Genomic DNA, 27,804 nt, shown 5'->3' with positions numbered 1-27,804 from the left:
GGGTGGCACAGTACAGCTGATGTCAAAGTAGCTTATACAAGTTCAACATTCATCTTCTTGCTGTTGTACTCTGTGGTTGTATTATTATAACCCAGACTGGCTCTTCCTAAGCAACCCACATTTTTCTACGTGACTATGAATTCAATCTCAAGCAATCATTTCTGGAAGTTTCCCTGCCACTGAAAGCAAACTGATGTCTGAAATTGCTGAACATACCTTTGTAATGTTTCTTGAACAAGGGTATGTTTGCAATTGCCTGACCTTCCTGCACCTCTCCTGAGTCCAAGAAGTCGGAATGACTATGGCCAGAGCCCATGCAATTTTCACTTTCACTTTCTTCATTATTCTTGGTTGCATCTTATCAAGTCCTAGTGCCTCCTCAACTCTAAGTAGCAATAGTCTATTTGATACTTCTTTCTTATCTATTTTAGATCCTTCCAATAACAGTTTCATTGCCTGCCTTCATGGCCTTCGCAGCACCTCTTTCTTTATTAAAGATAGATACAAAGGATATCTCAGCCATTATCCCTGCCTCCATGTGTAAGTCTCTTTCTTGGTCTCTAATCAACCCTAATTTTCTATCCATTTTGTCATCCAGTCCTGGATTTGATCTGGTTTTGTTTGCCCAAGTTCTCCATTTGAAGGACGTGTGTACTTTAACTGACCCTGAATTGACTCCTCTTTGAAGGAAGCCTATTGCTTAGTTACAGTTTTTCCAGTCAGCCTTTTGTTCCTGCCTATCCTGTCTAACTCTGTTTTAACCCCATTGAAGAAATTCTCCTGAACACAATCAGGGAACATTTGCCTCTTGCTGCCCTTTTAATTAACAGTACTTCAGTCTTTATTTGGGCAATTAAAGTCCCTCATTATAATTACTCTATTATCTTGATCTGTCCATAATTTCCCTGCAGATTTGTTCTTCTACAACTTCTGACTAGTTGTATAATAGACTATTATAATATCAATAGACTACACCAAGTATGTAAATACACACTTTTTGTTCCTTAGCTTGAGCCAAATTGATTTCGTACTTTGAATTCTCTGAGACAGTCTCTTTCTCCAATGCCTTCCTTAACCAATACCACCACCCGTTCTCATTTCCTTCCTTTTCTAACTTATATGAACACCTTGTACCCAGAATATTTAACACTCGTCTTGCCTTTACTTGAATATTATCACGTGAATATCTCATTTCCCATGTCAATCAGCATCTTAAGTCTCCAATCTTAAGATACCTCATGTATTAAAACAGTAACTCTGCTTTGACTTCATTACTTTCTCCCTTACTTACTCTGACTTCACCTATTAGCTTACTATTCTCAATAAAAACCGAAAGATCTGTGGATTCTGTAAATCAGAGACAAAAACAGAAAATGCTGGAAAAGCTCAACAGGCCTGGCACAATCTGTGGAGAGAAATCAGAGTTAATGTTTCTGGTCGAGTGAGCCTGGCTCAGAATTTACTATTCTCTATGTTAGTGTTATCTGTCCCTCCAAGCATTTTGTGAACCCTGATATTCTTCTCCTCCAACGTTCTCTCTCAGTTCCTACACCTCTGTTCATCATCAAAAAGATAACGTATGAAACAAATAATAAGGATCAGCCTTTGAATTGTTCATTTGGAGCAGATAATTGAATGTTGCAGTTGTGAAGGGTACCAGTAGTTTTGATGTTGGAATTTGAACAGTTAGCTTCACAATCATTAGCTCTGCAGGTTGGTTAAGATTCCCTTCAACCATTGCTGATTTCCAGCTTTCAGGGTGAGAAGGAGCCCTTTTTGTTGTTTTATTTTCTTGTTCAATTCATTTGCAGAGAAGTGAGAGAAGTTCTTCACCTGCAACCCACAGGTAGTTCTTTGATCTTCACAGTATGCTTAGGCTTGAACCCTGGCTGGTATACACAATAGCATGCAGTCTCACAAGCTTAAGTATTGTTGATACAGGCTTTTTAACCTCTATCTTATGTGTATTCTTGAAAAGGAAAATTGTAAAATGTGCCTGGACATTGGTAAACTTGGATGATGGCTGGCTGTTGAGCAGGAGCTCATCAGCTCCTCGTTACCTCTGTATGGTAACATTAAATTATTGGAGCGAAAATAAAGTTGCTGGAAAAGCCCAGCAACTTTGTTTTTGTTCCTGATTTACAGCATTCACAGTTCTTTTGGCTTTTATTAAATTATAGAATTGACGCAGTGAAATTTTTGGCATAAACAGAACAATTAACTTAAGTTCAAAAGAGAGCACAGGCCAATCTGTTTTGACTTACTCTTCCCTCTTTTGAAGAGCTCTTTGAAGTTCCCTTTACATTTGTAGGTGTGATATCTGTGACTCCTGCCCTCTCTTCAGGCAGCCTCTTAAGTTAGAGATAATAGGAACATCCAGCCCCACACTTTGTTATCTTAGCCTCTTAACTTACATCTGCAGCCACTTTTGGCTTTATCAGTCCACTTTTAAAAAAACATGGTTCAGAATTAAACGTTAAAAATGTCCACAGTACTTTGGAGTTCTGACCTGAGATCACAACAGGTTCTATAAAACACATTTGTAACACGAACCATCCACAGGTATATTAAAAAAACCCAGCAATTATCCAAGGTCAGTTACTTAATTTTTCAAGAGAAATTAAGTCGCTTTCATGAAGTTTTAAGAGTGAGTCCAGAGAGCCGTATGTTGCAGGTTTTGTATTAAGGTCCATGTAATCACAATTGACAATTACATTATCAAGGGCTGAATATTACTGAAAATATACTGAAAACGGTTGTCCAATTGATATTTAAAACAAACATCATCACCTCACAATATAATTCAAATTAACCAGAAAAGAGTGGACATTTTATGATTGCAACAGCAAGTTATATTTCACCTGTTTAAATGGAGATAGAATTTGAGAGGAAAGTTAGTAAATCATGTATGATAACTTCTTAAATTCTGGAATTTTTACACTGGAATTTTAGGCATAAATAAAATGATTAACTTAAAATCAAAATACATAACCATATTTGTAGACTCATGGGTAAATTTGCCTTCCCAGTGATTCCTGTTATGTATCCAGATCTTTACCCTCCAGCTGCCATGTATACCAACGTTCACAGCCCAACCTGTGTTGGATTGATGGTCAGCATCATGGAACATCAAAATCTCACATCAGTCGAGTGCAACTCTCTGCCCTCTCTGCAACTTGCCTCTCTTCAAGCTTATCACAGGGAGAGGAGGACATCAGTTGTGGCAGGAAAAAAAAATTATTTCATAATAACTTATAACAGATGATGCAAAATTGCCCCATCCCTCTCAGTCTTTAGAGCCTTGAAAGCTGCCTACTTCCAGGGGCGGCATTAATTTTAGCATTCTGGTTTTCTAAGTGTCTGTAATCATGTACCCAATAATAGTGTTAAAGATATTAATTAAATTGTTACAAAAAGAAAGTTTCAACATGTAGGAAAGAGCAAAGTCAGAGGCCATTAACATAAGATAATAACTAAGAAACCAAATTCAAATGGGAGAATCTTCTTTATCCAGAGAGTGGTGAGCATGTGAAAATCACTATGATGCAAAATAATTAGGGCAAGTAGTGCAGATGTATTTATGGAGAAGCGGCTAAACATGTCAGCCAAAAGAGATTTGAGGCTATGCTGAGATGGTGGAATGTACCCAGCCCCGAGATGGTGGAGCAGAGGTTGGAGGAGTGGAAAAATAGCAGGGAGTCTTGTCAGAGATAATGGGAACTGCAGATGCTGGAGAATTCCAAGATAATAAAATGTGAGGCTGGATGAACACAGCAGGCCAAGCAGCATCTCAGGAGCACAAAAGCTGACGTTTCGGGCCTAGACCCTTCATCAGAGAGGGGGATGGGGAGAGGGAGCTGGAATAAATAGGGAGAGAGGGGGAGGCGGACCGAAGATGGAGAGTAAAGAAGATAGGTGGAGAGAGTGTAGGTGGGGAGGTAGGGAGGGGATAGGTCAGTCCAGGGAAGACGGACAGGTCAAGGAGGTGGGATGAGGTTAGTCGGTAGCTGGGGGTGCGGCTTGGGGTGGGAGGAAGGGATGGGTGAGAGGAAGAACCGGTTAGGGAGGCAGAGACAGGTTGGACTGGTTTTGGGATGCAGTGGGTGGGGGGGAAGAGCTGGGCTGGTTGTGTGGTGCAGTGGGGGGAGGGGACGAACTGGGCTGGTTTAGGGATGCAGTAGGGGAAGGGGAGATTTTGAAACTGGTGAAGTCCACATTGATACCATATGGCTGCAGGGTTCCCAGGTGGAATATGAGTTGCTGTTCCTGCAACCTTCGGGTGGCATCATTGTGGCACTGCAGGAGGCCCATGATGGACATGTCATCTAGAGAATGGGAGGGGGAGTGGAAATGGTTTGCGACTGGGAGGTGCAGTTGTTTGTTGTGAACTGAGCGGAGGTGTTCTGCAAAGCGGTCCCCAAGCCTCCGCTTGGTTTCCCCAATGTAGAGGAAGCCGCACCGGGTACAGTGGATGCAGTATACCACATTGGCAGATGTGCAGGTGAACCTCTGCTTAATGTGGAATGTCATCTTGGGGCCTGGGATGGGGGTGAGGGAGGAGGTGTGGGGACAGGTTTAGCATTTCCTGCGGTTGCAGGGGAAGGTTCCGGGTGTGGTGGGGTTGGAGGGCAGTGTGGTAGACTGGTCCCACATCCCATCTATGCAGATCCTTCTTCCTTCACATGGCTGTGTTTTAATCATATCCAAGTAGATTCATACAGTAGGTACAGTAATACTGGTGTAAGTTACTTGTGGAACAACAAACCAGCTTGGCGAGCCAACCAACCTCAATGTCTTACATGTGCTATTGACTGGCTGCATCATATCTGCCAATCCTGTGCACATAGTCCTGACACTCCAGATTGCCAGTCAAAGAGTGAGTATCATTCTCCTTCTCCTTGATAATTTAATTCATTTGTGTGTTGCAATGGTTTCTGTCCCCTTGTTGAGCAAGTACCATTTCCAAACACCCATTGAAGCAGCTGGATTTGAGGCAGATCAGCTCTTTACTGGTTGAGGGCTACCCAATCTGAGAGGGGTTGTAGATGAACAGTGGAATACTATGCATCCTTTCACTGCTGAAGACAGTCCATAGCAGTCATTCTCTATGTCAAAAGGAGTTGGTCTTATTACTGATAATTTCAAATCTCCCATGTAATATTAATGCTCGATCGAGGACCTGAAGTGTCGTCTCCAGTATGGACACCTGGGCAAATCTATGGAAACCTGAAGCTGCCCAAACATCAGAGAACCTGTCTTGACCTCTGTGGTTGAATCGAAAGCAATGAACTATGCCATATTTAACATAGCTTGATTTCAGGAGATGCTGGAAAGATTACATATTTAGACATCAGTACTTCTTTGGGATCCACTCTAGAGCGTTTTATTTTATCAGGTTTAACTTCCTGAGCCTTACACCTCTTTGGGACATCTATTCATAAGGTGGTGGAACTAGTTGTCCCTAACTGGGAATTTGGTTCACTTGTGCTGGTGGATCTCTATACGGCAGGTACGCAGGCATCAAGCCTTTTCCATATTCCACTGCCACTTTAGTCAGGGCCTGTGTGTCACCCTAAGTCACTGTGAGGTGGCAGAGCAGAGGATTTGTCAATGGAGAGGTTGTGAATTTACAGGGAGAGTGTTGCCTAATTAGCTGCCTTTTTCACATTGCTGTTAGTAGGCAGTGTGAACTATAACAAGAAACAAACAGCAGACAGGAGTCAAAAGAGTCCTGTTTTCACCCACACACTGAGCGCATCACTTCGACCTGTTGGAAACACTCATTGAAGTCAGCATGCTTTAATCACATTTGATTACTTTTGAAGGAAAATAATGACTATTGTTACAATTATTCATTCAGTCCATCACTTCAGTGCAATTCGTATTGCTAGACAGATGGAACAGAACAGTGCAGAATGGACGCAGAGAGTTTCAGTCTAACCAGATGTAAATGGCAGGGGCCTGAAAGATTTTGAACAATGCTTTAAAAAGCAAAATTAAGGTTGAATTTTTCTAGCCACCAAATAACACGAACATTGGCAAGAATGGTGATAGATCATGTCAGGAGATTCCTCAGATTGAGAACAAAATGACCCATTTTCCAACCAAGTGTGAAACAGTGAGATGAGATTTTCTTTATGGAGAGGCAAGATGCATGTAGTAACATCTCATTATTAGCTAATCTCACCTCATTGATCGCTTCCAGATGGGAACTAGGCAGCGACAATTCCCAATACGAAAGTCTGAGTGGTTATGCAATCAAGCTAGCTCACTGTTTGTTCCTCTAATCCTCCGCTTTGAAATCCTGTGCATAGTTCTGGTCTGCCTGTTATAGGAAGGACGTTGTGAAACTTGCAAGGGTTTAGAAAAGATTTACAAGGGTGTTGCCAGGGTTGGAAGGTTTGATCTATAGGAAGAGACTAAATAGGATCTGGCCAATTTCCCTGGAGCATCAGAGGCTGAGGGGTGACCTTATAGAGGTTTATAAAATCATAGAGTAAACAGGCAAAGTCTATAGAAGTTTATCAAATCAGTTGGGACATGGATAGGGTGAATAGCCAAGGTCTTTTTCCTGGGGTGGAGGAGTCCAAAAGTAGAGGGCATAGATTTAAGGTGAGAGGGGAAAGAGTTAAAAGGGACCTAAGAGGCAACTTCTTCATGCAGAGTGTGGTGCTTGTATAGAATGAGCTATCAGAGGAAGTGGTGGAGGCTGGCACAATTACAACATTAAAAAGGCATCTGGATGGGCATAAGAATAGAAAAGGTTTAGAGGGATATGGGCCAAATTCTGGCAAATGGGACTAGATTAATTTAGGATATCTGATCAGCATGGGCAAAAACAAAGTTGCTGGAAAAGCTCAGCAGGTCTGGCAGCAGCTGTGAAGAAGAAAACACACTTAATGTTTTGGGTCCAGTGGCCCTACCTCAGAAGCATGCCTATGGCATGCTTGCCCTCACCGGAAGGGGCATCGAGTACAAGGATAGGCAAGCTATGCTGAAGCTTTATGGAACTTGAGTGAGGCCACGCTTTGAATATTGCATACAGTTCTGTTCACCAAATGACCAGAAGGATGTGGATGCTTTGGAGAGGGTGCAGAAAAGGTTTATCAGGATGATGCCTGGTACGGGAGATTTTATATATGAAGATAGGTTGGATAGACTGGGTCCGTTTATTCTGAAAGACAGGAGGTTGAGGGACAACCTGATAGAAGTTTACTAGATTGTGAATAGCATAGATAGAATGGAAGTATTTTTCCCAAGTTGAATGTGTCAATGACCAGGCGACACAGGTTCACAGTGCGGTGGGTGGGGGGTGTTTAAAACAGATGTGCGAGGCTAGTTTTTCACACAAAAGGTGGTGAGTGCCTGGAACACACTGCCAGAGGAGGTCATGGAAGTATTTAGAGTAACAGCGTTCAAGAAACACCTGGATGAATACATGAATAGGAAGGGAATAGAGGAACATGGATCCTGTAAGTGAAGACAATTTTAGTATAGAAGGGCAAAATGTGTCAGTGCAGGCTTGAAGGGCTGAGGGGCATGTTCTTGTGCTGTATTGTTCTTTGTTCTTTGTTCTTTGTACTTCCATGGAAATGTTTCAGCATCTTCCCTTTATGCAGTGGGAACTGGATAGAGGATGACCTTACTTTTCCAGATGCTTAGTAAAAGGCTCATTTTCTCATAACCATTGGAGAGAAAGTTAACAATGACCCAACAGTCAATTTCTGATTGAACACACATACAAACATATTCAGTTTTCCAACTGCTTGTTCTCTTAGATAGTTTGCTGGAAGAGATGTGTCAATATTGTAATGAGGAAAATAGAGAAAAGGGTTGATCCATGACTTTGTTGAAGCCCAGTCTTCATTGAGATAGGGTCAGTACTGGTTTTGATGGTAAGGAGTGAGGCTTGCATGACATTGTGAAGTAGGCAAAACATACAAAGGGAGTCAAAATTGAGGGAGCTACTTCATAAGCCTTTACAGCTGATAGATTGAAAGGCTTTCTTGAGGTCAGAAAAGGCCACTTACAGCAGATGATGCTGTCCTTTGCATTTTCCTGAAATGTCCATGATACAAGAGAAAACTATTTTTATGGTCGAATTAACCTAGTAAAAAAACTCGAGGCGCTTCATAGGAATATTATCAAATAGAAGTGGCTTTCAAAGCACATTTGGAATTATTGGCGGTAAACTTGAAGCCCCTCAAAAAAATATGTGGGGATAGCAATGCAGTATAAACCTGTACCCATTCCTTAGCATGCTGACAGCTGACAAATCTGTACTTTCTGCCATTTTGCATGACTGCTGCTTGTAAACAGTATTAGATGCACAGTTGAATGACAGCACACCTCCCAAGCTTGTGCAAGACAACCACTCCTTAAAGTGAACCTGGACTACTTCAAATGAAGCTGCACCTCTGAAAGGTTCTGAGTTCTGGCTGGAGCAAGTGGAAGAAGAACGAATTGTGGTGCAGTGGGGCAGGCGTAACAGCACTGGTGCTCACACATCTCTCATGCTCACTTTCAAAAATTAATATTGTATGAATAAATTGCTTTTATAATTTCAGGTCAATTTTACATTAAAAAGGAGAATATTATGATCTACTTTTCTGTTTATGAGAGAAAATGCACATTAAAATGCACAAAATGTCTCACATGATGGAATACTGTATGGTTCTGAAAGCAGGGCAGGGGGAGAAATTTCCACTTCTTTACCTTTTCGTTGGTGAAACCCTCTGTCGGTTGACCGTGCTACTTCTATGGGCAGCTGAATCATGAGTTTACTCATCAAACAAGGAGGGTCTGCATCATGGCTACAACTTTCCAAGCCAACTACATTGTCTGAAATAGACACTTTAAGAGCACAAAGGTGACATGGGTGTTTTTCAAAATTAAATTTCTCTCATAAATATTTCGCATTGTATTGGTCCATCATTTTTAACATATGAATTATTGATATTTCTAGGGCAAGCCTAGTCAGAGATCTCAGTGAACTGGTGTGTCTTATGAATGGCATGCATTAATTGTTAGAGTGAAGTTAGGGATACTTCCCTTTTTTTGTAAAAGAAACAAGGCTGTGTTTTTAGTTCACTATATTGTGAATGTCCATTTTAGTGTCTAGAGATGTACTCATGATTTTTACTGACGCAGCTAAACTTGCAGGCAAGCTGGCCCTCCCTTCCAAACAATTTAAAGGACATTATGTAGAAGCAGTTCTAGGGGGTTATTGAAGTATTGTAGATGACTGCAAAGCCTTGCACGGATTCTGCCAGTCAATACCCTGAGGTAGACACACATTTGGACAGCACTGACACTGTGCTTTAGGATCCTTCCTTTCTTCCCTTGACTAAATGTCTCCACTGCTTCATCTAAAACAGCACCCAGGACATCAAACATTGACCACTTCACACCTCCATACCCCACACTTATTGACAAACCTCCTTCTCCCTTGGAGGGTGGTTTGGTACACAGCCAAAGGCACTAGCACCTATCAAGCAGGCACAGGCTCTGCTGCATACGTTCACCAATAGAAGACATGGTACTTACCATTATTGGAGAGATCAACATTGAGATTGGTGTAAGGTTGAAAGTATCAATGATAACCGTATGTTCATATCTAATTCTCTTGATCCCATTCTGCTTTGCTTTTATTCTACTCTCCTTCTTGTTTAGGAGTTGTGGATGGTGAAAGCTTTCCTCCATTCCCCTCCCCACAACCTTACTCTCATGACTTTCTCCTTTCAGGTACCCAAAAATTGTAACCTGACCAGACAGCGGTGGAAGAGCAGGAGATCAGTGAAATGAAGAAACATATGGTGGCTTGTGAACAATTCCAGTCATGCACTATAAATCCCAACTATGATGCAGCAGGAGGTGGCTGATATCATGGCTTCTATTGCAGCTGAAGCTAAATCCAACAATATTTGCAAGCTGCAGTGGTACCTATGAGTTGGCAATTGGAACTGACATGGCAATCTGTTTTTCTTGAATTATTGCCTGTACTAAGGGGAATCCTGTAATCCTTGCAAAGCCATGTGCAAGTCTCTGCCTTCTACTTTCTAGAAAAAAGAAAATGAATGGTTATTAGTTGTCACTGAATATAGAGACTCAGCAACCTCCCTGACATGACAATAGATGGATAACTACAAGATGTTGCTTTCTAACCTGCAGGAGACTTGTACATGTACATGACATTTCATGGCCAAGGTCACCTTCACACTGCTGTGTGGTTGCAATTGTGAGTGCAGCAAGTAGCATATTTCAGTGAGGTATTCTTTGCTGAAGTACAGACGACTAACACAGTTGTTCCTCACTAGTGTTCAGAAAAGGAATTAACCCCCCAACATTCTGGGCAGATATGCATCACTTACTGAGAGCTCCTCAAACCAGTTTTCCTTCTCCCTCTTCCAACAGCTTTAACCTCCACCACACAGAACATGGCTGAAGATAATATTTTTGTCTCCATTAGTCTTTCTGTAAACAATATACGTCAAACTAATGGGCGAATTTCAATGAAACTTGGTTCACAGATACAGTATGGCCCAAGAAAAAAAGACTGATTTGTTTTTTACAAAGATGCAGATCCTGAGTCTGGAGTTTATTGAAGGGTCTTTTAACTTTGAGAGGTAGGGTGAGTCAATGTTTTTTCTTTGAATGTTGTAGCTTGTTTAATTTTGAATGCTGCTGATTACTTTAGAATGTTATGGATTTTATCAGCTATTGTAGTGCAATTTGTCAGGCCTGTCAAAACGTGAGTAGAATCTTTAGAACAGGTTGGAGCATTTGGATTAGATTGAAGTCTCCTCACTAAAATGGAAGGTCTTCTGAAAAATGTTTCTGTTTTCAACTTTGTAGTAACAGAACTTTAAACAAGCAGTCAAAAGTTTCAAGATAAAGTTGTGCAATTGCAATAATAGAATTAACGCAGCCTAGTGGATGAATGCACTTTGCTGAGTAAACCACACCCCTCTTCACTTGTTTTGTTGTTTTTCATCTTGGCTCATTTAATTAACAGATCCACCCTTTCACATTTTCCTATTTTCTGGCTATTCCTAACTGTCCTATAACATTCAAGGTTCAGATCCCAATCCATGTTATTCCACTCTAATTTCTCTCTAATGGCTACCAGATCATAATTATTAATTTCTGTTTGCTCTCTCAGTTGTATGTTTTGATTTAAATGCTACTAGCATTCAGATTCAGGGCCTTCAGTTTTGTCTTTTTACTTTTTTTGTAAGTTCTAGTCTTATTTGTTTGTTTATTCTTAGATTTAGACTCTTTTACCTTTCCTGTCATGGTCTGGTTATCATGTCCAATACTTTTACCTTTCTCTTTGGCCTCAACTTTGGCTAATGAATTTACAAAAAGAAGAATGCAATATGTGCAAATAGCTTAAGACTATGAGAGCCCCAAAGGTTATGGTTTGTAATATTTAATAGCAATGAATAGATATTTTTGTTCATATCTGTTGAACTGAATTTAAACCAGTTTTGATATTTGTGATGTTATCTGTGATCATGGAATGCAAGTACAGACACTTGACTGCCTACGTTTAACTTGCCTAATAAAACTGTGAGCTGCCAAGGTCAAAGAGCTAAAGGCGTTGCTGATGTGATATTTGCAGAACAAACAATCAATTGGTTGCTATTTTTCTTCCAGATTTTAAGTTATTTAAATTGTATATTCTTCCCTTAATTGTATCGCATGTGCCTTTACCACATCAGGATTGAGCAAGTATTTAGCAAACTTTCATGCGTACTGTGTCAAACTATGCTGATCCACTTCAGCTATTTTGGGTATGTATGGTTACATGCATATAGTCCGTTTGATACTCTGCAACAGCTGTGTTCATGAATTCAACTGCCATTATTACCCGAATGAAGCAGTTGTACAGAGCAGGACATTCTGGTATACTGTAGCTGGTGAATATGAATCCATAGATCATTGGTGAACTTTTTTGTAACAGCAATGAAAGGCAGAAACTCTAATGAAATTAATTCAAGAGCTACGAATTCAACAGTAAAATTGAGCTATTTTTTTACTGTGCAGGAAAGGTACTTACAAATGTTTAATTGAAAATTATTATTATTAGACCAATAACAACTATTATTTAATTTTCAACTACAAAATGTTTTCATGTGGAGAAATGTTTTTGCTGGAAAAACTAGTGTCAGCATTCAACCTTGAAAGAGCTATATAGTTCTTGCTAATCAACTTAAGTCAGTAGATTGCAGTAAATAATATCTGAGTATAAAAGGTGCTGCAAAAGTATTACTAGTCACTGTCAACACTTAATATTACAATTTTCAGAGCTAATTGTGCTACTTTAGTGCTCAAGGACTTGTATGCTGGACAGTGACGTGATATATACCAACTGAATTCTTTATTGCAAGAAGTTTACTGATGGAAAGAGTGAATGATAGCACACTTGACAGGATAAATTAGGCTTTGTGGCAAAAAATAAAGTTGTGTAGATACGTTTCCTGTGTTTGAGTATCATTTTGAATGGAATATTTCTATAATGCATCATTTCCAATTTAACATACATTGAGATCTTCTTGTGCTATATTTTATGAGCTTTTTGTTCAACCATGTTTGTAAAAGAAACAGTACTATCATACATTTAACCATTTTCAGACATTAAGTTCATTACCCTTTCTGTTTCTGAATTTTAGTGTTAAACATGGCTCAGAATATTGAGAATTCAGTAGTTTTCTAAATGTAAGACAAAGATGCTGATATTTATCTTAGACTCCCTGATAGTATTGCTTTATTGATTTGTTTCGTATTTTGTTTGATTCTATATGAATATGCATAAGGGAGTCAAATCCCAGGCCTTACTTTCTCTGTGTTGCTGTCAGAGCAATAGCTTGTCGGTGCTGTTTGGAAGATTCACAGAGTCGAGTTTCCATAGTTTTAATCCAATTGGCTACAACTGCGCAGGAATCAAGCTGTAGCCCAGCTTTGAAGGAAACTTAACACTGTCTTTTTAAAAGTGATTTTACAGCTTACAATTTATGTATTAAAAAATATTACAACGTGGTTTAGCTGGATAATCACAGCCGCTAAAGTGATGAATGGGAGTTTTTATGACCTTCGGTAACCTGGGAATTTGTTGCCAGTGCATTATTACTAAGTAAACTCTGAGCATTCTACAGTAGATCAGCGAAGAGTAAAATTTGGGAGGTAAGTGCTAAAACATTTTATAGAAAGCTTTTAGAGAAAATATATATAAATGCTTATGGATATTTTGGCTTCTGTAGATTGAGAATGCTGCATTTGGACTTGTGAATGTATATGTTTTATGACTTTAAACTGAGCAATGTAAACCAGCATGTTAGTTATATTAATAAGCAACGCTTCCTTTTCTATTTCTAAATTAATTAGCCAGGGTGTGGAGAATGCATTTTTGGAAACGAGGGGCAGAATATTACCAAAATCAGTCAAGTGACAATTTTGGGGAATTTCATGGAGGTTTCACTCCATGAACTTCAGTGAGTTTTCTCTCACAATTCTCTGCTTTTCACTTTGTTGTGTTTGCACAATGCCTTTATGACCGCACCCGCAATTTCTTGTGCTCACCAGCAACAGATGTACTCATGACTGCCAATACTTTATGGAATTGCTGCCACTGGCACCATATTTAAAGCCTAATTGTGCACCAGGTCAATCGCTGCTAGTATTTCATGGTGTAGTTTGTGAACATAAAAAACAGCTTCTGAGGGCATATGGGGCAGCTCATCCTAAGGAGAGCTCACATTTGTAAACATATGATGTCATCACCTTATCCAATCGACTGTCGTTGTAACTGTAGCTAGAAGAATGAACGTCATTGCTGGTTCTGGGATTACAGGCACACTTGTTCCTAACCCGAACCCACCTCAATATCTTTGCACCTTCATTGCACCACAGCCACAGGGATGATGTCCCTGCTGTGGCCGTGTTCTAATGACCCGAAATGGGGTGTACCAGAAGCAGAACAGGCTTTTAGTAATGTGAGCTGTCAGTACTTGCATCACACATAAGTGGAGGTTTAGCATAATCTCCATTACAGTGGGACATGGAGGACACGAACAAGGAGGATTATTGAATACCTGTAATGTTAACACAATGGACCTTATTATGATCAATGCAGCATTGTAATGCAAATACTGCAGTAGATTATAAATGCAGAGGAATTACTAGTAATGTGTACCTGCACATCATCAAAGAAAAGCAGCTTTGCATAAAAGAGTATGTTGATAAACATTTCAAACTGAACGTGGGAGAAAATTAGGTCTATGTCCTTGTGCAGACTATCAGGCTTTGTACTTCTTTGTGAACTGTAGCTTGCAGGTTACATTATTAAGGTCATCTGTCATCACTTCTGCTTCACAGAGATGACAATTATCAAATTCTAATGACCAATGACATAGTGAAGATTGTTTGTTGCCAGAATTTGATTCTTGCGTATCTGAGATACATTTCACATGAAGGATTCTGTGAATACAAGCGTTTTTAACCTGTATTACATAAGTGGCTGATTACACAATTAGCCCTTGAAGAGCCTCACATTGTACAGAAGTAGAACTCACATCTACGGAGAAAATACTGACTCCACCTACTTAGATACGGTGGCAGCCATTTATCATTGCCATTGGTTATTTTTAATTCAAAGTAACACAGGTTGCACTTTGCAGAGAGAGTGTTGGGCCAGCCTTTTAATCTAGGTGACGCTCCAAATCTTCATGTTCCTTTCTTTCTCACAGCAACTGCATCAACCCTGATCTTTCACAATGAATGACCATTTCTGATAATTATGACAAAGTGCTTAGCTTTATGTCTGCTCTGCAAGACAGAAGTACTATAAGCCTGTAAAGTGCAAGACAAGGCAATGCAGGGATGTTGTGAAAATCCAAGTGGTGCAAAATGAATGCAAAGTAAAGCCCTAGGTTGCGCCCTTCTCTGATGCGTGAGATGTGTACCTGTCCCCGCATTTAATGAGGCCTGTCAGTAACACTACAATACACAGTGTTGGACAGCTCCAAAGTGCAGCATTGATGTAGATAAGATTTTTTAAAAATTGTTTCAGAAGTGTCTAGATGATGAGGTGAGGTGGTTGCTTGTCTGATGCTAACCTCTAAGCAATTAACTAAGCTGCCAATCTTGCTCTGGCCTGTATGTTGGGAATTGTTGCCATCTGGTTTCTGCCTAGCGCGTGGGAGAATAGGAAATTGCATATCAGTGAGACAAGAATAGGAAATAATGAGCTGGTAACCCATATAGATTAAAGTCCTATTTCCCTGCTTTGAATATATCATGTTGGCTGATGTTGCATGCAGCATTGAGCAAATGAGGAGATATGCCATTTTTCACCAAGAGCCCATTTGCCCTTTCAGGTAGATGTAAAATATTCTGTGGTAATACTCAAAGAAGATCAGGAGTTCTAGTTTTATGGCTGACAGTTATCCCTCAATGATAATTACTAAACAAAAACGTAATGTTCAAAGTTTTCAGGTGAAGCCAGATGATAGTTGTAGTATGATGAGATACAAATATACTAATGATTTTGTAACTGATGTCGTTACTCTGCCATCAGCAGACCACAGCAGAACAGCATAGAGAAGACAGAAAGAGAGAGAAGCATATAATGGGACTGGAATGAGACACTGCTCCAGAAAACTGTATGCAGTCACATGTGTATATTGTAGTAAATAAAGTGTCCGAGTACTGAAGATAATGAGGGATCTTTACTGCAGAATAAGATTGAAATAGGGATGTTAGAGATGGATGAGCAGTGAGTTAGTAAAACAAGACCAGGTACACAGAGTGTCGATGCAGACTTCCAACGATCAAAGACCGTACAGATTTCATGAAAGGACCCACAGCCCAAGGCAGGCAGCGATAGTGTGCTCACGAAACATACTTAGAACAACAACCTTTAAAAGTAGTAGTCATTGATGAACACAGAAATATTGCCAGGAAAGCAGCAAAGGTTCAAAAATAGATTGAAGAAATCATATGAAGGAAAATAGGGATTTCTGTTGTTGTATTCCTGTAAGACACGATTGACATAGCATTAAAGTTTGACTATGCAGGGACATTGACAAGTCTGTGCTGAGGCAATGAGACTTTAACAGGGAGAATAGTTTTCCAGGGACATACACAGAAGGACACAGCTTACTTTAAAATGTATGAAATTTTTGCTGAGAAAGTAGATCACAGCAATGTGTTTTGCAAAGTAATGGATCTGAAATATGAGGGACATACTTTATTAATCTGTTATTGTTAATAATGACCATATCAATCTATGCCCTCCCATGCACTACCCTTTGTCTTTATTCATAGAACATAGAACATTACAGCACAGTACAGGCCCTTTGGCCCTCAATGTTGTGCCGACCTGTCATACCGATCTCAAGCCCATCCAACCTACACTATTCCATGTACGTCCATATGCTTACCCAATGATGACTTAAATGTACTTAAAGTTGGCAAATCTATTACCATTGCAGGCAAAGTGTTCCATTCCCTTATTATTCTCTAAGTAAAGAAACTACCTCTGACATCTGTCCTATATCTTTCAACCCTCACTTTAAAGCTATGTCCCCTTGTGCTCCCCGTCACCATCCTAGGAAAAAGGCTCTCCCTATCCACTCTATCTAACCCTCTGGTTATTTTATTTGTCTCAATTAAGTCACCTATCAACCTTCTTCTCTCTAATGAAAACAGCCTCAAGTCCCTCAGCCTTTCCTCGTAAGACCTTCCCTCCATACCAGGCAACATCCTAGTAAATCTCCTCTGCACCCTTTCCAAAGCTTCCACATCCTTCTTATAATGCGGTGACCAGAACTGTACACAATACTCCAAGTGTGGCCGCACCAGAGATTTGTACAGCTGCAGTATAACCTCTCGGTTCAGGAACTCGATCCCTCTATTAATAAAAGCTAAAACACTGTACGACTTCTTAACAGCCCTGTCAACCTGGGTGGCAACTTTCAAGGATCTGTGTACATGGACACCGAGATCTCTCTGCTCATTAACACTACCAAAAATCTTACCATTAGCGCAGTACTTTGCCTTCTGGTTACTCCCACCAAAGTGCATCACCTCACACTTGTCTGCATTAAACTCCATTTGCCACCTCTCAGCCCAGCTCTGCAGCTTATCTATGTCTCTCTGCAACCTACAGCATCCTTCGTCACTATCCACAACTCCACCAACCTTAGTATTGTCTGCAAATTTACTAACCCATCCTTCTACGTCCACATCCAGGTCGTTTATAAAAATGACAAACAGCAGTGGACCCAACACCGACCCTTGCGGTACACCACTAGTAACTGGTCTCCAGGATGAACATTTACCATCAACTACCACTTTCTGTCTTCTTTCAGCAAGCCAATTTCCCATCCAAACTGCTATATCTCCCACAATCCCATTCCTCTGCATTTTGTACAATAGCCTACTGTGAGGAACCTTATCGAACGCCTTTCTGAAATCCATATACACTATGTCAACCGGATTTCTCTCATCTACCTGTTTGGTCACCTTCTCAAAGACCTCAATTAGGTTTGTGAGGCACGACCTACCCTTTACAAAACCGTGCTGACTATTCCTAATCAATTTATTCTTTTCTAGATGATTATAAATCCTATCTCTTATAACCGTTTCCAAAACTTTACCAACAACTGAGGTAAGGCTGACTGGTCTATAATTACCAGGGTTGTCTCTACTCCCCGTCTTGAACAGGGGAACCACATTTGCTATCCTCCAGTTGCCTGGCACTATTCCTGTAGACAATGATGAGTTAAAAATCAATGCCAAAGGCTCGGCAATCTCCTCCCTGGCTTCCCAGAGGATCCTAGGATAAATCCCATTCAGCCCAGAGGACTTATCTATCTTCACACTCTGTAGGATTTCTAATACCTCTTCCTTGTGAACCTCAATCCCACTTAGCCTAGTAGCCTGTATCTCAGTATTCTCCTCAACAATGTTGTTGTTTTCTGGAGTGAATACTGTCGAAAAATATTCATTTAGTGCTTCCCCTATCTCCTCTGACTCCACACACAACTTCCCACTACTATCCTTGATTGTCCCTAATCTTACTTTCGTCATTCTTTTATTCCTTAAATACCTATAGAAAGCCTTAGGGTTTACCCTGATCCTATCCGCCAGCAACTTCTCATGTCTCCTCCTGGCACTTCTGAGCTCTCTCTTTAGGTATTTCCTGGCTACCTCGTAGCCCTCAGGCGCCTTAACTGAGCCTTCACATCTCATCCTAACAAACCTTCTTCTTCCTCTTGACCAGAGATTCCACTTCCTTCATAAACCACGGCTCTTGTGCTCAACAGCTTCCTCCCTGCCTGACAGGTACATACTTATCTAGGGCACACAAGAGCTTTACCTTGAATAAGCTCCACATTTCTAATGTGCCCATCCCCTGCAGTTTCCTTCACCATCCTATGCTCCCTAAATCTTGCCTAATCTCATCGTAATTGCCTTTCCCCCAGCTATAACTCTTGCCCAGTGGTATACACCTATCCCTTTCCATCACTAAAGTAAACATAACAGAATTGTGATCGCTATCACCAAAGTGCTCACCTACTTCCAAATCTAACACCTGGCCAGGCTCATTACCCAGTACCAAATCTAATGTGGCTTTGCCCCTTGTTGGCCTATCTACATACTGTGTCAGGAAGCCCTCCTGCACACACTGGACAAAAACTGACCCATCTATAGTACTCGAGCTATAGTGTTCCCAGTCAATATTTGGAAAGTTGAAGTCCCTGTCTCTCTCACTCCTATCGAGAATCATCTTTGCTATCCTTTCCTCTACATATCTGGAACTATTTGGAGACCTATAGAAAACTCCGAACAGGGTGAACTCTCCTTTCCTATTTCTAACCTCAGCCCATACTACCTCAGTTGATGAGTCCCCAAACATCCTTTCTGCAACTGTAATACTGTCCTTGACCAACAATGCCACACCTCCCCCTCTTTTACCATCTTCTCTGTTCTTACTGAAACATCTAAATCCCGGAATCTGCAACAACCATTCCTGTCCCTGCTCTATCCATGTCTCCGAAATGGCCACAACATCGAAGTCCTGGATACTAAACCATGCTGCAAGTTCACCCACCTTATTGCGGATGCTCCTGGCGTTGAAGTAGACACACTTCAAACCAACTTCTTGCTTGCTGGTGCCATCTTGCGTCCCTGAAACTTTATTTTGGACCTCCCTACTCTCAACCTTTTCTGTACTTGAAGTACAATTTGCTTCCCATCCCCCTGCTCAATTAGTTTAAACCCACCCGAATAGCCTTAGTGAATTTCCGCCCCAGGATATCGGTACCCCTCTGGTTCAAGTGAAGACCATCCTGCTTGTAGAGGTCCCATCTACCCCAGAAAGAGCCCCAATTATCCAAAAATCCAAAACCCTCCCTCCTGCACCATCCCTGTAGCCATGTGTTCAACTCCTCTCTCTCCCTATTCCTCACCTCACTAGCACGTGGCAAGGGCAACAAACCAGAGACAACAATTCTGTTCATCCTAGCTCTAAACTTCCATCCTAACTCCCTGAATTTCTGCCTTAAATCCCCATCTCTCTTCCTACCTACGTCGTTGGTGCCAATGTGGACCACGACTTGGGGCTGCTCCCCCTCCCCCTTAAAGATCCCAAAAACACGATCAGAGACATCACGCACCCGGCACCTGGGAGCCAACACACCAACCGTGAGTCACTGTGGTCCCCACAGAACCTCCTATCTGTCCCCCTAACCATGGAGTCCTCAATGACTACTGCTCTGTTCCTCTTCCCCCTTCCCTTCTGAGCAGCAGGGACAGACTCTGTGCCGGAGACCTGTGCCCCACTGCTTTTCCCTGGTAAGTTCCAACCCCCCCCCAACAGCATCCATAACGTTATACTTATTGTTGAGGGGAATGGCCACAGGGGATCCCTGCACTGCCTGCCGGTTCCCTTTTCGTCCCCTGACCATAACCCATCTGCCATTTTCTTGTACCTGAGGAGTGACTACCTCCTTGTAACTCCTCTCAATAACCCCCTCTGCCTCCCTACCATGCCAACTCACCAGCATCCATTATCAGCAGACTTCAGGACCTACTCCGATATTAAATAAAATAATGACTTAAGTACCTACTGTAGACTTTTTTTTCAAAGAATACTCATTTATAAGACTTCATTCATTAGATTTACATTCTTTCAAACGCATAATTCATAATAAAAACAAACAGTTCATTCAAATGGATAATAAAATTCAGAGAATCACTGTAAACAGTTTATGATGACTTTGGTCAGTCAACCAATCTATGAAATGGCAGACACAATACTGTGATAATGAAGGGTTTATAAAATCAGACATGTATGAATTCAGGTTTATGTCAACTGGTGGAATGGATAGAAAGCAAAGTTTTTTTTGCACTTCAAACAGTTTCTTTGTCAAATATTTAAAAGGCAGAAATTTAAAATTCCTTGGCAGTTTTGGAATTGATTTTGACAGTTCCTGTTGAAACTTCTGGCAATTTCTGCTACAATGTTCTAGAAAGGTCGTCTCGGTACTTCTGATAGAACTTTTTGACATTTTTGAACTTTGCTTCTGATTCTATGGAGCTTCACATTTCCAATGAGATAATGCACTTTTTTAATGTACATTCAATTCTACTTTTTAATAATCTCTTGCCTCTCTGAAAAGGCACCTGACCACAACACAAAAGGACCACATACAAAGTGATATCTTGCTTTTCAACAAGGATACCCTGGCTATTCATACAAGTCAACAAAGTTGATATCTGCTCTTTCCAGGTCCAAACATTACATGTTACGTGTCACACACCTGGATACCCAGAAGCAGTCACAAGAACATGAGAACATGAGTAGGCCATCTGGCCCGATGAGCCTGCTTCACCATTCAATAAGCTCATGGATCATCTTCTTTTTGTGGTAAAAGCAATCAGCCCATCAATGTGGGTGAGGACAGAGTAAAGGGAATGACAGGAGGGAGAATTGCCCCTTGACAGGACAGCCTTTGGCTGCTGGGAGTGCTGACCCTATGGCATATGCAGCTGTATGACTGCCTCCAAGCAATGGAACTGCCTGCTACCATCTTTTTCCTTAGTTGCCTTTGTTGAGGCTTGTAATGAGTTGAATTGGTTGTCCTTCATGTGAACTAGGAAGCTCCATAGGGCCCTGAACCTGCCTTCCCTCATATGACCAGTGACAGGATTGGGGTCAGAAAACTGGTTCTCCTGGCACACTGCTATTGCATCCATAGACAGAAAGCCACATCTCTGTTTGCTTTTGAACCATGAAGTACAAGTCTGAGGATAATTTAAATGATTCTGAAGTTTAATTTTTGAAGTCTCAGAGATGTAGGCACAGTAACAAGCACTAACTCTACAAACAAGTACAGGCTGAAACAATGTAACAACCAAGAAAAGGTTAAAATTGCAACTGAAGATTAGGAAATGCATCAAAAATGTTACATTACAATTACAAAACCCATTAATTATATGAGATCTAAACATCAATGAGAAAAGATATTGCAAAAATGTAGAAGTCTCTGGATCCAGTGAAGCTGTAAACTCCCAAAAGTTCAATGTCAGTTTTTATTTCACACGGTAATCGCACAAATCTCCTTGAAGATAAAGGTCCCTTGCGAGGCAATGGCCTAGTGGTATCATCGCTGGACTGTTAATCCAGAGACCTAGGTAACCTTCTGGGGACTTGGGTTTGAATCCTGCCATGGCAGATGGTGGAATTTGAATTCAAAAAAATATCTGGAATTAAGAATCTAATGGTGACCATCAATTCATTGTTGATTGTCAGAAAAAACCCATTTGGTTCACTAATGTCCTTTAGAGAAGGAAACTGGTCTGGCCTATATGTGGCTCCAGACCCACAGCAATGTGGTTGACTCCGAACTGCCCTCTAGGCCATTAGGGATGGGCAATAAATGCTGCCGAGCCAGCGATGCCCTCATCATATTAATGAATAAAGAAGAGGAAAAAAATTGGAAATATAATTCTGTAAGCTATCTTCTTTCTCTCCCTGCAGGATATCTGTGAAGATATTTCAGATCATGTGGAACTGATCCATGCCCTATTAGAGACAGAAATTTCACTGAAGCTTCTCTCCTACTCAGTCAATATCCTTGTGGACATCCACACTGTTCAACTTTTGTGGCACCAGCTGCGTGTGTCAGTTCTTGTGCTTCGTGAAAGAATTCTTCAGGGTCTTCAGGATTCAAACGGAAACTACACAAGACAGACTGATATTCTTCAGGCTTTTGGAGAGGACAGAAAAGAGGTAAGAAATTATGAGCTTTTAGTCCAATCCAGAAGGTGTTTCCCTTCTGCCCACAAGGAGGAGGTTTAAGATGTTTTAATCATCCTTGGAATAAGTTTAACATGTACAGTTTAATTATACATGGTATCAAGTTTTATTTAGGATCAGTGACATGGACATATCTTGTGCATAACTAATTAGAAATAATTTGTCATTAAATAAATAGTAAAAAATGTTATGACTGATATGTAACTTCATTCTCATCATTATAACTCAATGCACCATGTCAGTGTCATCGTACTACTTAATTGTCATGACGTTGGATTGGAAATTAAATTTTTCGACCTAGATGTTCTCCCTAAATTAGGAGTTAATCCATCTTTAAACAATAATTCAGTCCATTTCCCTGTACAAATTGACATATCCATTTTAAAAACAAAAGGCACTAGGTAAGTTTTACCTCCATTTATTTTAATATGCTGACAATCAGGTAGATGTAACATGAGATAGCAGATCTGTTTCATTCGTTAACTTCCCAGGTTAGAAGGTCAAAGTTACCCCAGCATCTTCAGGAAGCAGAAAGTTGTTGCTATCACAAATCATACAAAATTACAAAATAGGTACAGAAGTAGACAATTTGACCCCTCAAGATTGCCATTTCATCCAATATGTGGCTTGTCTTCTTTTGTTTCAAATTCCAACTACAATATCTACCTCTTTCTTGAAAATATTCAATGACACCACCTCCACTACTGTGTAAGGCAGAGAGTTCCAAAGCTATACACCCCTCAGAGATAAAATAAAATCACCTCATCTCTGTCCTGAAAGGGTGATGCATAATAGTGCCCACTGGTTCTGGATTGACCCTTAAGTGGAAACACCTTTTCCATGCCCAACTTGTCAAGACCATTTGAAATCTATGTACTTCAATCTAGTCAGGCCTCATTCTTCTAAACTCTAGTCAAAATAAACCCAGCATCTTTGATGTATCTTCATGAGACAACAAGCTTGTTTCAGGTATCAATCTAATAAACAGACTCTGAACTTAATCCAATATATTAACATCCTTCCTTAAACATAGAGACCAAAACTGCTCATTTCATTCAAGATATGGTCTCACAAAGACTGATTGTAGTCCGAACACTACTCTCCTGCCTGTTGTCATCACTCTTAATTTTCTTGTCAATCAACATCTTTCTAATTTGGCTTTGAATATATTAAACGTCTCAGCCTTTACTGCTTGCTGTGGAGGAGAATTCCAAACACAAGTAAAGAAAAAAAAAACACCTCATTGCTTCCTTAATCAGAAGACTCTTTATTTTAAACTATGTTCCTGAGTTCTACAATTCTTCCACAAGGCGAGATATTCTTTCAGCATTTGCCCCATTAAGACCCCAACAATGGTTCCTGTTTCACTCCATTGGTTACAGTTTACCAAGATGAAAAAATCCATTTATCCCATTTTAACTCTTTCTTCCATTGTTTGCAACAAATATTTTTATTCTTTTGGAGTGCAAAGCTAAAATGTGGTTCACGAGAAAATTAAGAAACCAATGACCAGAGTTGTTTTTTGAGTCAAAAAAGATGAAAATGACCATCTACTAATCCTGAGGAAAATAATTAAGAATGCAAGTCAAATACCGGCAATAAACTTAAAAGAGAAAGTAGTTTGTGTAGATATGGAAAATAAAGATTACACAATAAGATGAGTCCTTAGGGTCTTTGAGATTCTTAATTGAAGGACACAGTTGTTTAATGATTGATATGTATTCTCAGCAGGAGCAAAACCTGTGGATATCTTTGAATTTCCTGTGAATAGCTACTCTCCCCAATTTGCTTTTTGGTTGCTGTATTCTGAGAGGATGAGAGGAAAAAGTAAGGACAGAGACAGTCTTTCAGTTCTTTCTTACAAATCTCCTCTTCCTTTTCTGTATTCTGCTGCTCAAAAACAGCTGGTGAAATATAATTTTGTTTGTATTCCTGAGTCTAGCTCCATTGTCTTTCCAAGTTGGGAAACTGGCAGGTGAACACTTCATTTCCCAATGTGAAATTATCATGCAATTGTGAATTAAACATGGGATGAAAATTTCTTGATGCTGACTTAGATGATTAGTTTCAATGTCTTCAGATAAAAAGTGATCAATTCAATGCAAATGGCCTTATTAATTTACATGGGTCACATGAAACAGGCAGCAGTAGCCATTTTAGGTTCTTGTTTCTTCCTTTCTTAAAAGTCATTTTGATCCCAAAAGCTGCAGGCATAACAATCAGCTGGTGGAATTTAAAATTTGATAGACGAAATTTACCACTGTCACACTATATTTGATATTTGAGTATTCAAGTCCCCAGGCATGTGCACATTATAATCATGTCACTATATGGCTACTATATCATAATAATTTGTTTCTATTCATGCTATCAGTTCATTCATCTTGTTACAAACGCTGAGTAGTCAGACAAAGAGACTTTAATTTTGGCCTTTTACTGTTTTTGTTCACTCTGACCTTTATTTGCTGGTGCTTAGTTTTGTAAACATTGTCCCTTCCTGTTACACTTGATTATCCTCAACCATATCATTACCTTACAGAATTTCCTTGAGCTTTTACTTTAGCTTTCTAAATCTCCCTTCATGTGAACCTTCTCCCCACATCCCTGCCCTGACCATTTAATTTAAAGCCCCCTCTGACAACGATAATGATTGAATTAGTTCCAGTCATTGTGTATTCAAGTAAATCCCTTTCCAAACATACAATCCCACTACCTTCAGTGCTCGTTCATGTACACCAAGAATTAAAACCCATTTCTTACATGTCAATTTTTCAGCCGCACAATCAATTGTGATCTAGCCCCTAGCTTTTCATGTTTCACCAATAGAACTTCTTCTTCAGCTCTACCTGTGCATAGGAATTCTACAGCAACGTGTCAACACAGTCAGTAAGAGAAACCCATTTAAATTAGATACAGAGTATTTTTTAAATGAAGAAGCATTGGTTGTAATTTTGCAAGAATCCTTGGACTCTGGAGAAGTACCGTAGAATTGGAAGATTTGCAGACAACCAAAAACAGGTGGAAAGGCAGCCTACAAAGGAATGCAAACAAATTTTACAGATAAATATTGACAGGTTAAGTAAGTTGGCAAAATGTTGGTAAATGCAGGATAATTTGAGAAAGTGTGAGGTTGTTCATTTTGGAAGGGAGAACAAAAGGATAGAGTATTTTTTAAATGAAGACAAACTGCAGAAACTTGCAACACAAAGGGACTTGTGCACAAAACACAGAAAGCTAGCACACAAGTGCAGCAAGTGGCTGATGTAAGTGGCTGAAATCAATCAGGAACACGAATGGAATGTTGGTCCTAATTTCAAAGGGCTTGGCGTATTAGAGTAGGGAAGTCTGGTTGCAACCGTAGAGGTACTGGTGAGACCAAATCTAGTGTACTGTGAGCAATTTTGGTCCTTTTATTCAGAAAAGATATAATTTCATGAGAGGCGGTTCAGAAAAGTTTCAATAAGAAGATCCCTGGTAAAGAAATATTGTCCAATGAGCAAAGGATGGGCAGGTTGGGACTGTACTCACAGGTGATCAGAAGAATGAGAGGTGATCTCATTGAACCATTTTGGATTTTTAAGCAGCTTGACAGGTAAATGCTGTGAAGATGTCTCCCCTCATGGGAATGTCTAGAACCAGATGTCATCATTTCAGAATAACAGGGCACCAATTTAAGACTGAGATGAGGAAGAATTTCTTGCCTCAGAGGGTTGTGGGTTCAGTGCCCATGTGTGTGTAGAAGGCAGAGACAGATTCCTGATTAGTAGGGGAATTGAGTGTTATGGGGAAAATGCAGGAATATAAATGTGAGGAACGTGAATCAGCCATGATCCTATTGAATGTCAGACCTGGCGAGGCTGAGTGGCCCTACTCCTGTTTCTATCTCTTATCAATTTAACTAATGGTAGTCAGTTCTCATGTCGTTAACTTACTTATCCCTGACTTAGATGAAAGAAACTCAGCTTGAACAGTATATGATAGATAAATGTTTAAAACCACCTAGACTAGATTTTAGATAGAGTCACAGAGTTTTACAGGACAGAAAGCAGCCTGCTGACCCATCTTGCCTGTGCTGGTCATCAATCACCTAAATATCTAAGAGATAATGGGAACTGCAGATGCTGGAGAATCCAAGATAACAAAGTGTGGGGCTGGATGAACACAGCAGGCCAAGCAGCATCTTAGGAGCACAAAAGCTGATGTTTTGGGCCTAGACCCTTCAGTCTAGGCCCGAAACATCAGCTTCTGTGCTCCTAAGATGCTGCTTGGCCTGCTGTGTTCATCCAGCCCCACACTTTGTTAACCTAAATACTCTAATCGCATTTTCGATGTATCCTTCCCCTCCCACTCCAAGTTCCTGTCCTACCCTACAGGGATACCCTTAATCATGGCATTGGGCAGACAAAGCAACCTTGGATCGAGAGAGATGCATCTATCTCCCTAACTCTACTGCACCCTCTGAATATTGCATTCCTTTGAACTCATCCTTTACTTGCATTGTGGCATGGTCAGTCTACTCATCCTTCCTACAGTTCCTGCTCTTATTCCCACAAGCTGCAAGAACCTCAAACCTGTTACAGAATTGCAAGAGCTAAAGCTCCTCCAGTGCCAGCTCTGGATTCCCATACTTCTTCCCACCTGACAAATTTCGAAGACCCTAGCCTCACGAGTGTGACTGTCATCTGGAACGAAGTACCCAGGTAACATTCCCCTTGTCAGATGAATCAAGCCTCAGCAACTCAGCTCCCAAGCTCATATTCTGCGTTGGCTTGAACTAAGCAAGAAACTGCTGTCTTCATGCTTACTCACTTTATGCCTAGTGCCTGTTCATACTGGCTGAAATTGAACAGCGATGAGTCAGCACTGTTGGCAAGACAAACCAAATCTAATTAGATATCCAATAAATGAATTGTAGTTGCCTATTCTGATGGGAGTTTATGGATCAATGACTGAGAATGAAATAAACAATTTTAATAGTAAACCGTAGATAAATGCTAAAATCAAACTAGATTTGATATTAGAGTCACAGAATTTTACAGCATGGAAGGAGGCCCTTCAGCATATTGTGTCTGTGCTGGTCATCAAGCACCTAGCTGTTCCCCATTTTTCAACATTTGTCCTGAACAATTGTGTGCAATGGCATTTCATTCGTTCATCTAAATGATTCTTAAATGTTGTGAAGATTCTCACGTCTACCACCATTTCAGGCATTCCTGTTATATCCCCATCCTCTGGGTGAAAAACCTCAAATTTCTTCTAAATCCCCTGCCCTTTAAATTAAATTTATGCCTCCTGGTTATTAACCCCTCCACCAAGGTGCCGTAGTGAAGGACGTCTTGAGTTGCCTCGAAAGGATAATGGAAAAGGAGGGGAAGGATGCAGTTGTTGTGGTCTGCATTAACATATAACATAGAACATAGAACATAGAACATTACAGCACAGTACAGGCCCTTCGGCCCTCGATGTTGTGCCGACCT

General features: G+C 40.4%; 1 protein-coding gene across 4 annotated transcripts in view; it reads left to right on the top strand.

The window, feature by feature from the left end:
- Nucleotides 1–27,804, top strand: part of akap6 (A kinase (PRKA) anchor protein 6) — a 359,686-nt gene that overhangs the window by 78,592 nt on the left and 253,290 nt on the right. For 3 of the 4 annotated variants that reach the window (XM_048538018.2, XM_048538019.2, XM_048538020.2), the window contains exon 4: nt 22,049–22,300. In XM_048538018.2, the coding sequence (XP_048393975.2) occupies nt 22,049–22,300 (252 nt within the window). Of the gene's footprint in view, nt 1–11,717; nt 11,796–22,048; nt 22,301–27,804 lie in introns of those variants that run through there. The other variant, XM_048538021.2, reaches the window with a different exon arrangement.

Source organism: Stegostoma tigrinum, chromosome 10, assembly GCF_030684315.1.
Source record: "Stegostoma tigrinum isolate sSteTig4 chromosome 10, sSteTig4.hap1, whole genome shotgun sequence".
Classification (NCBI taxonomy): domain Eukaryota; kingdom Metazoa; phylum Chordata; class Chondrichthyes; order Orectolobiformes; family Stegostomatidae; genus Stegostoma; species Stegostoma tigrinum.
The sequence above is the reverse complement of the archived record's forward strand: the minus strand, read 5'-3'. Positions and strand labels throughout refer to the sequence as shown.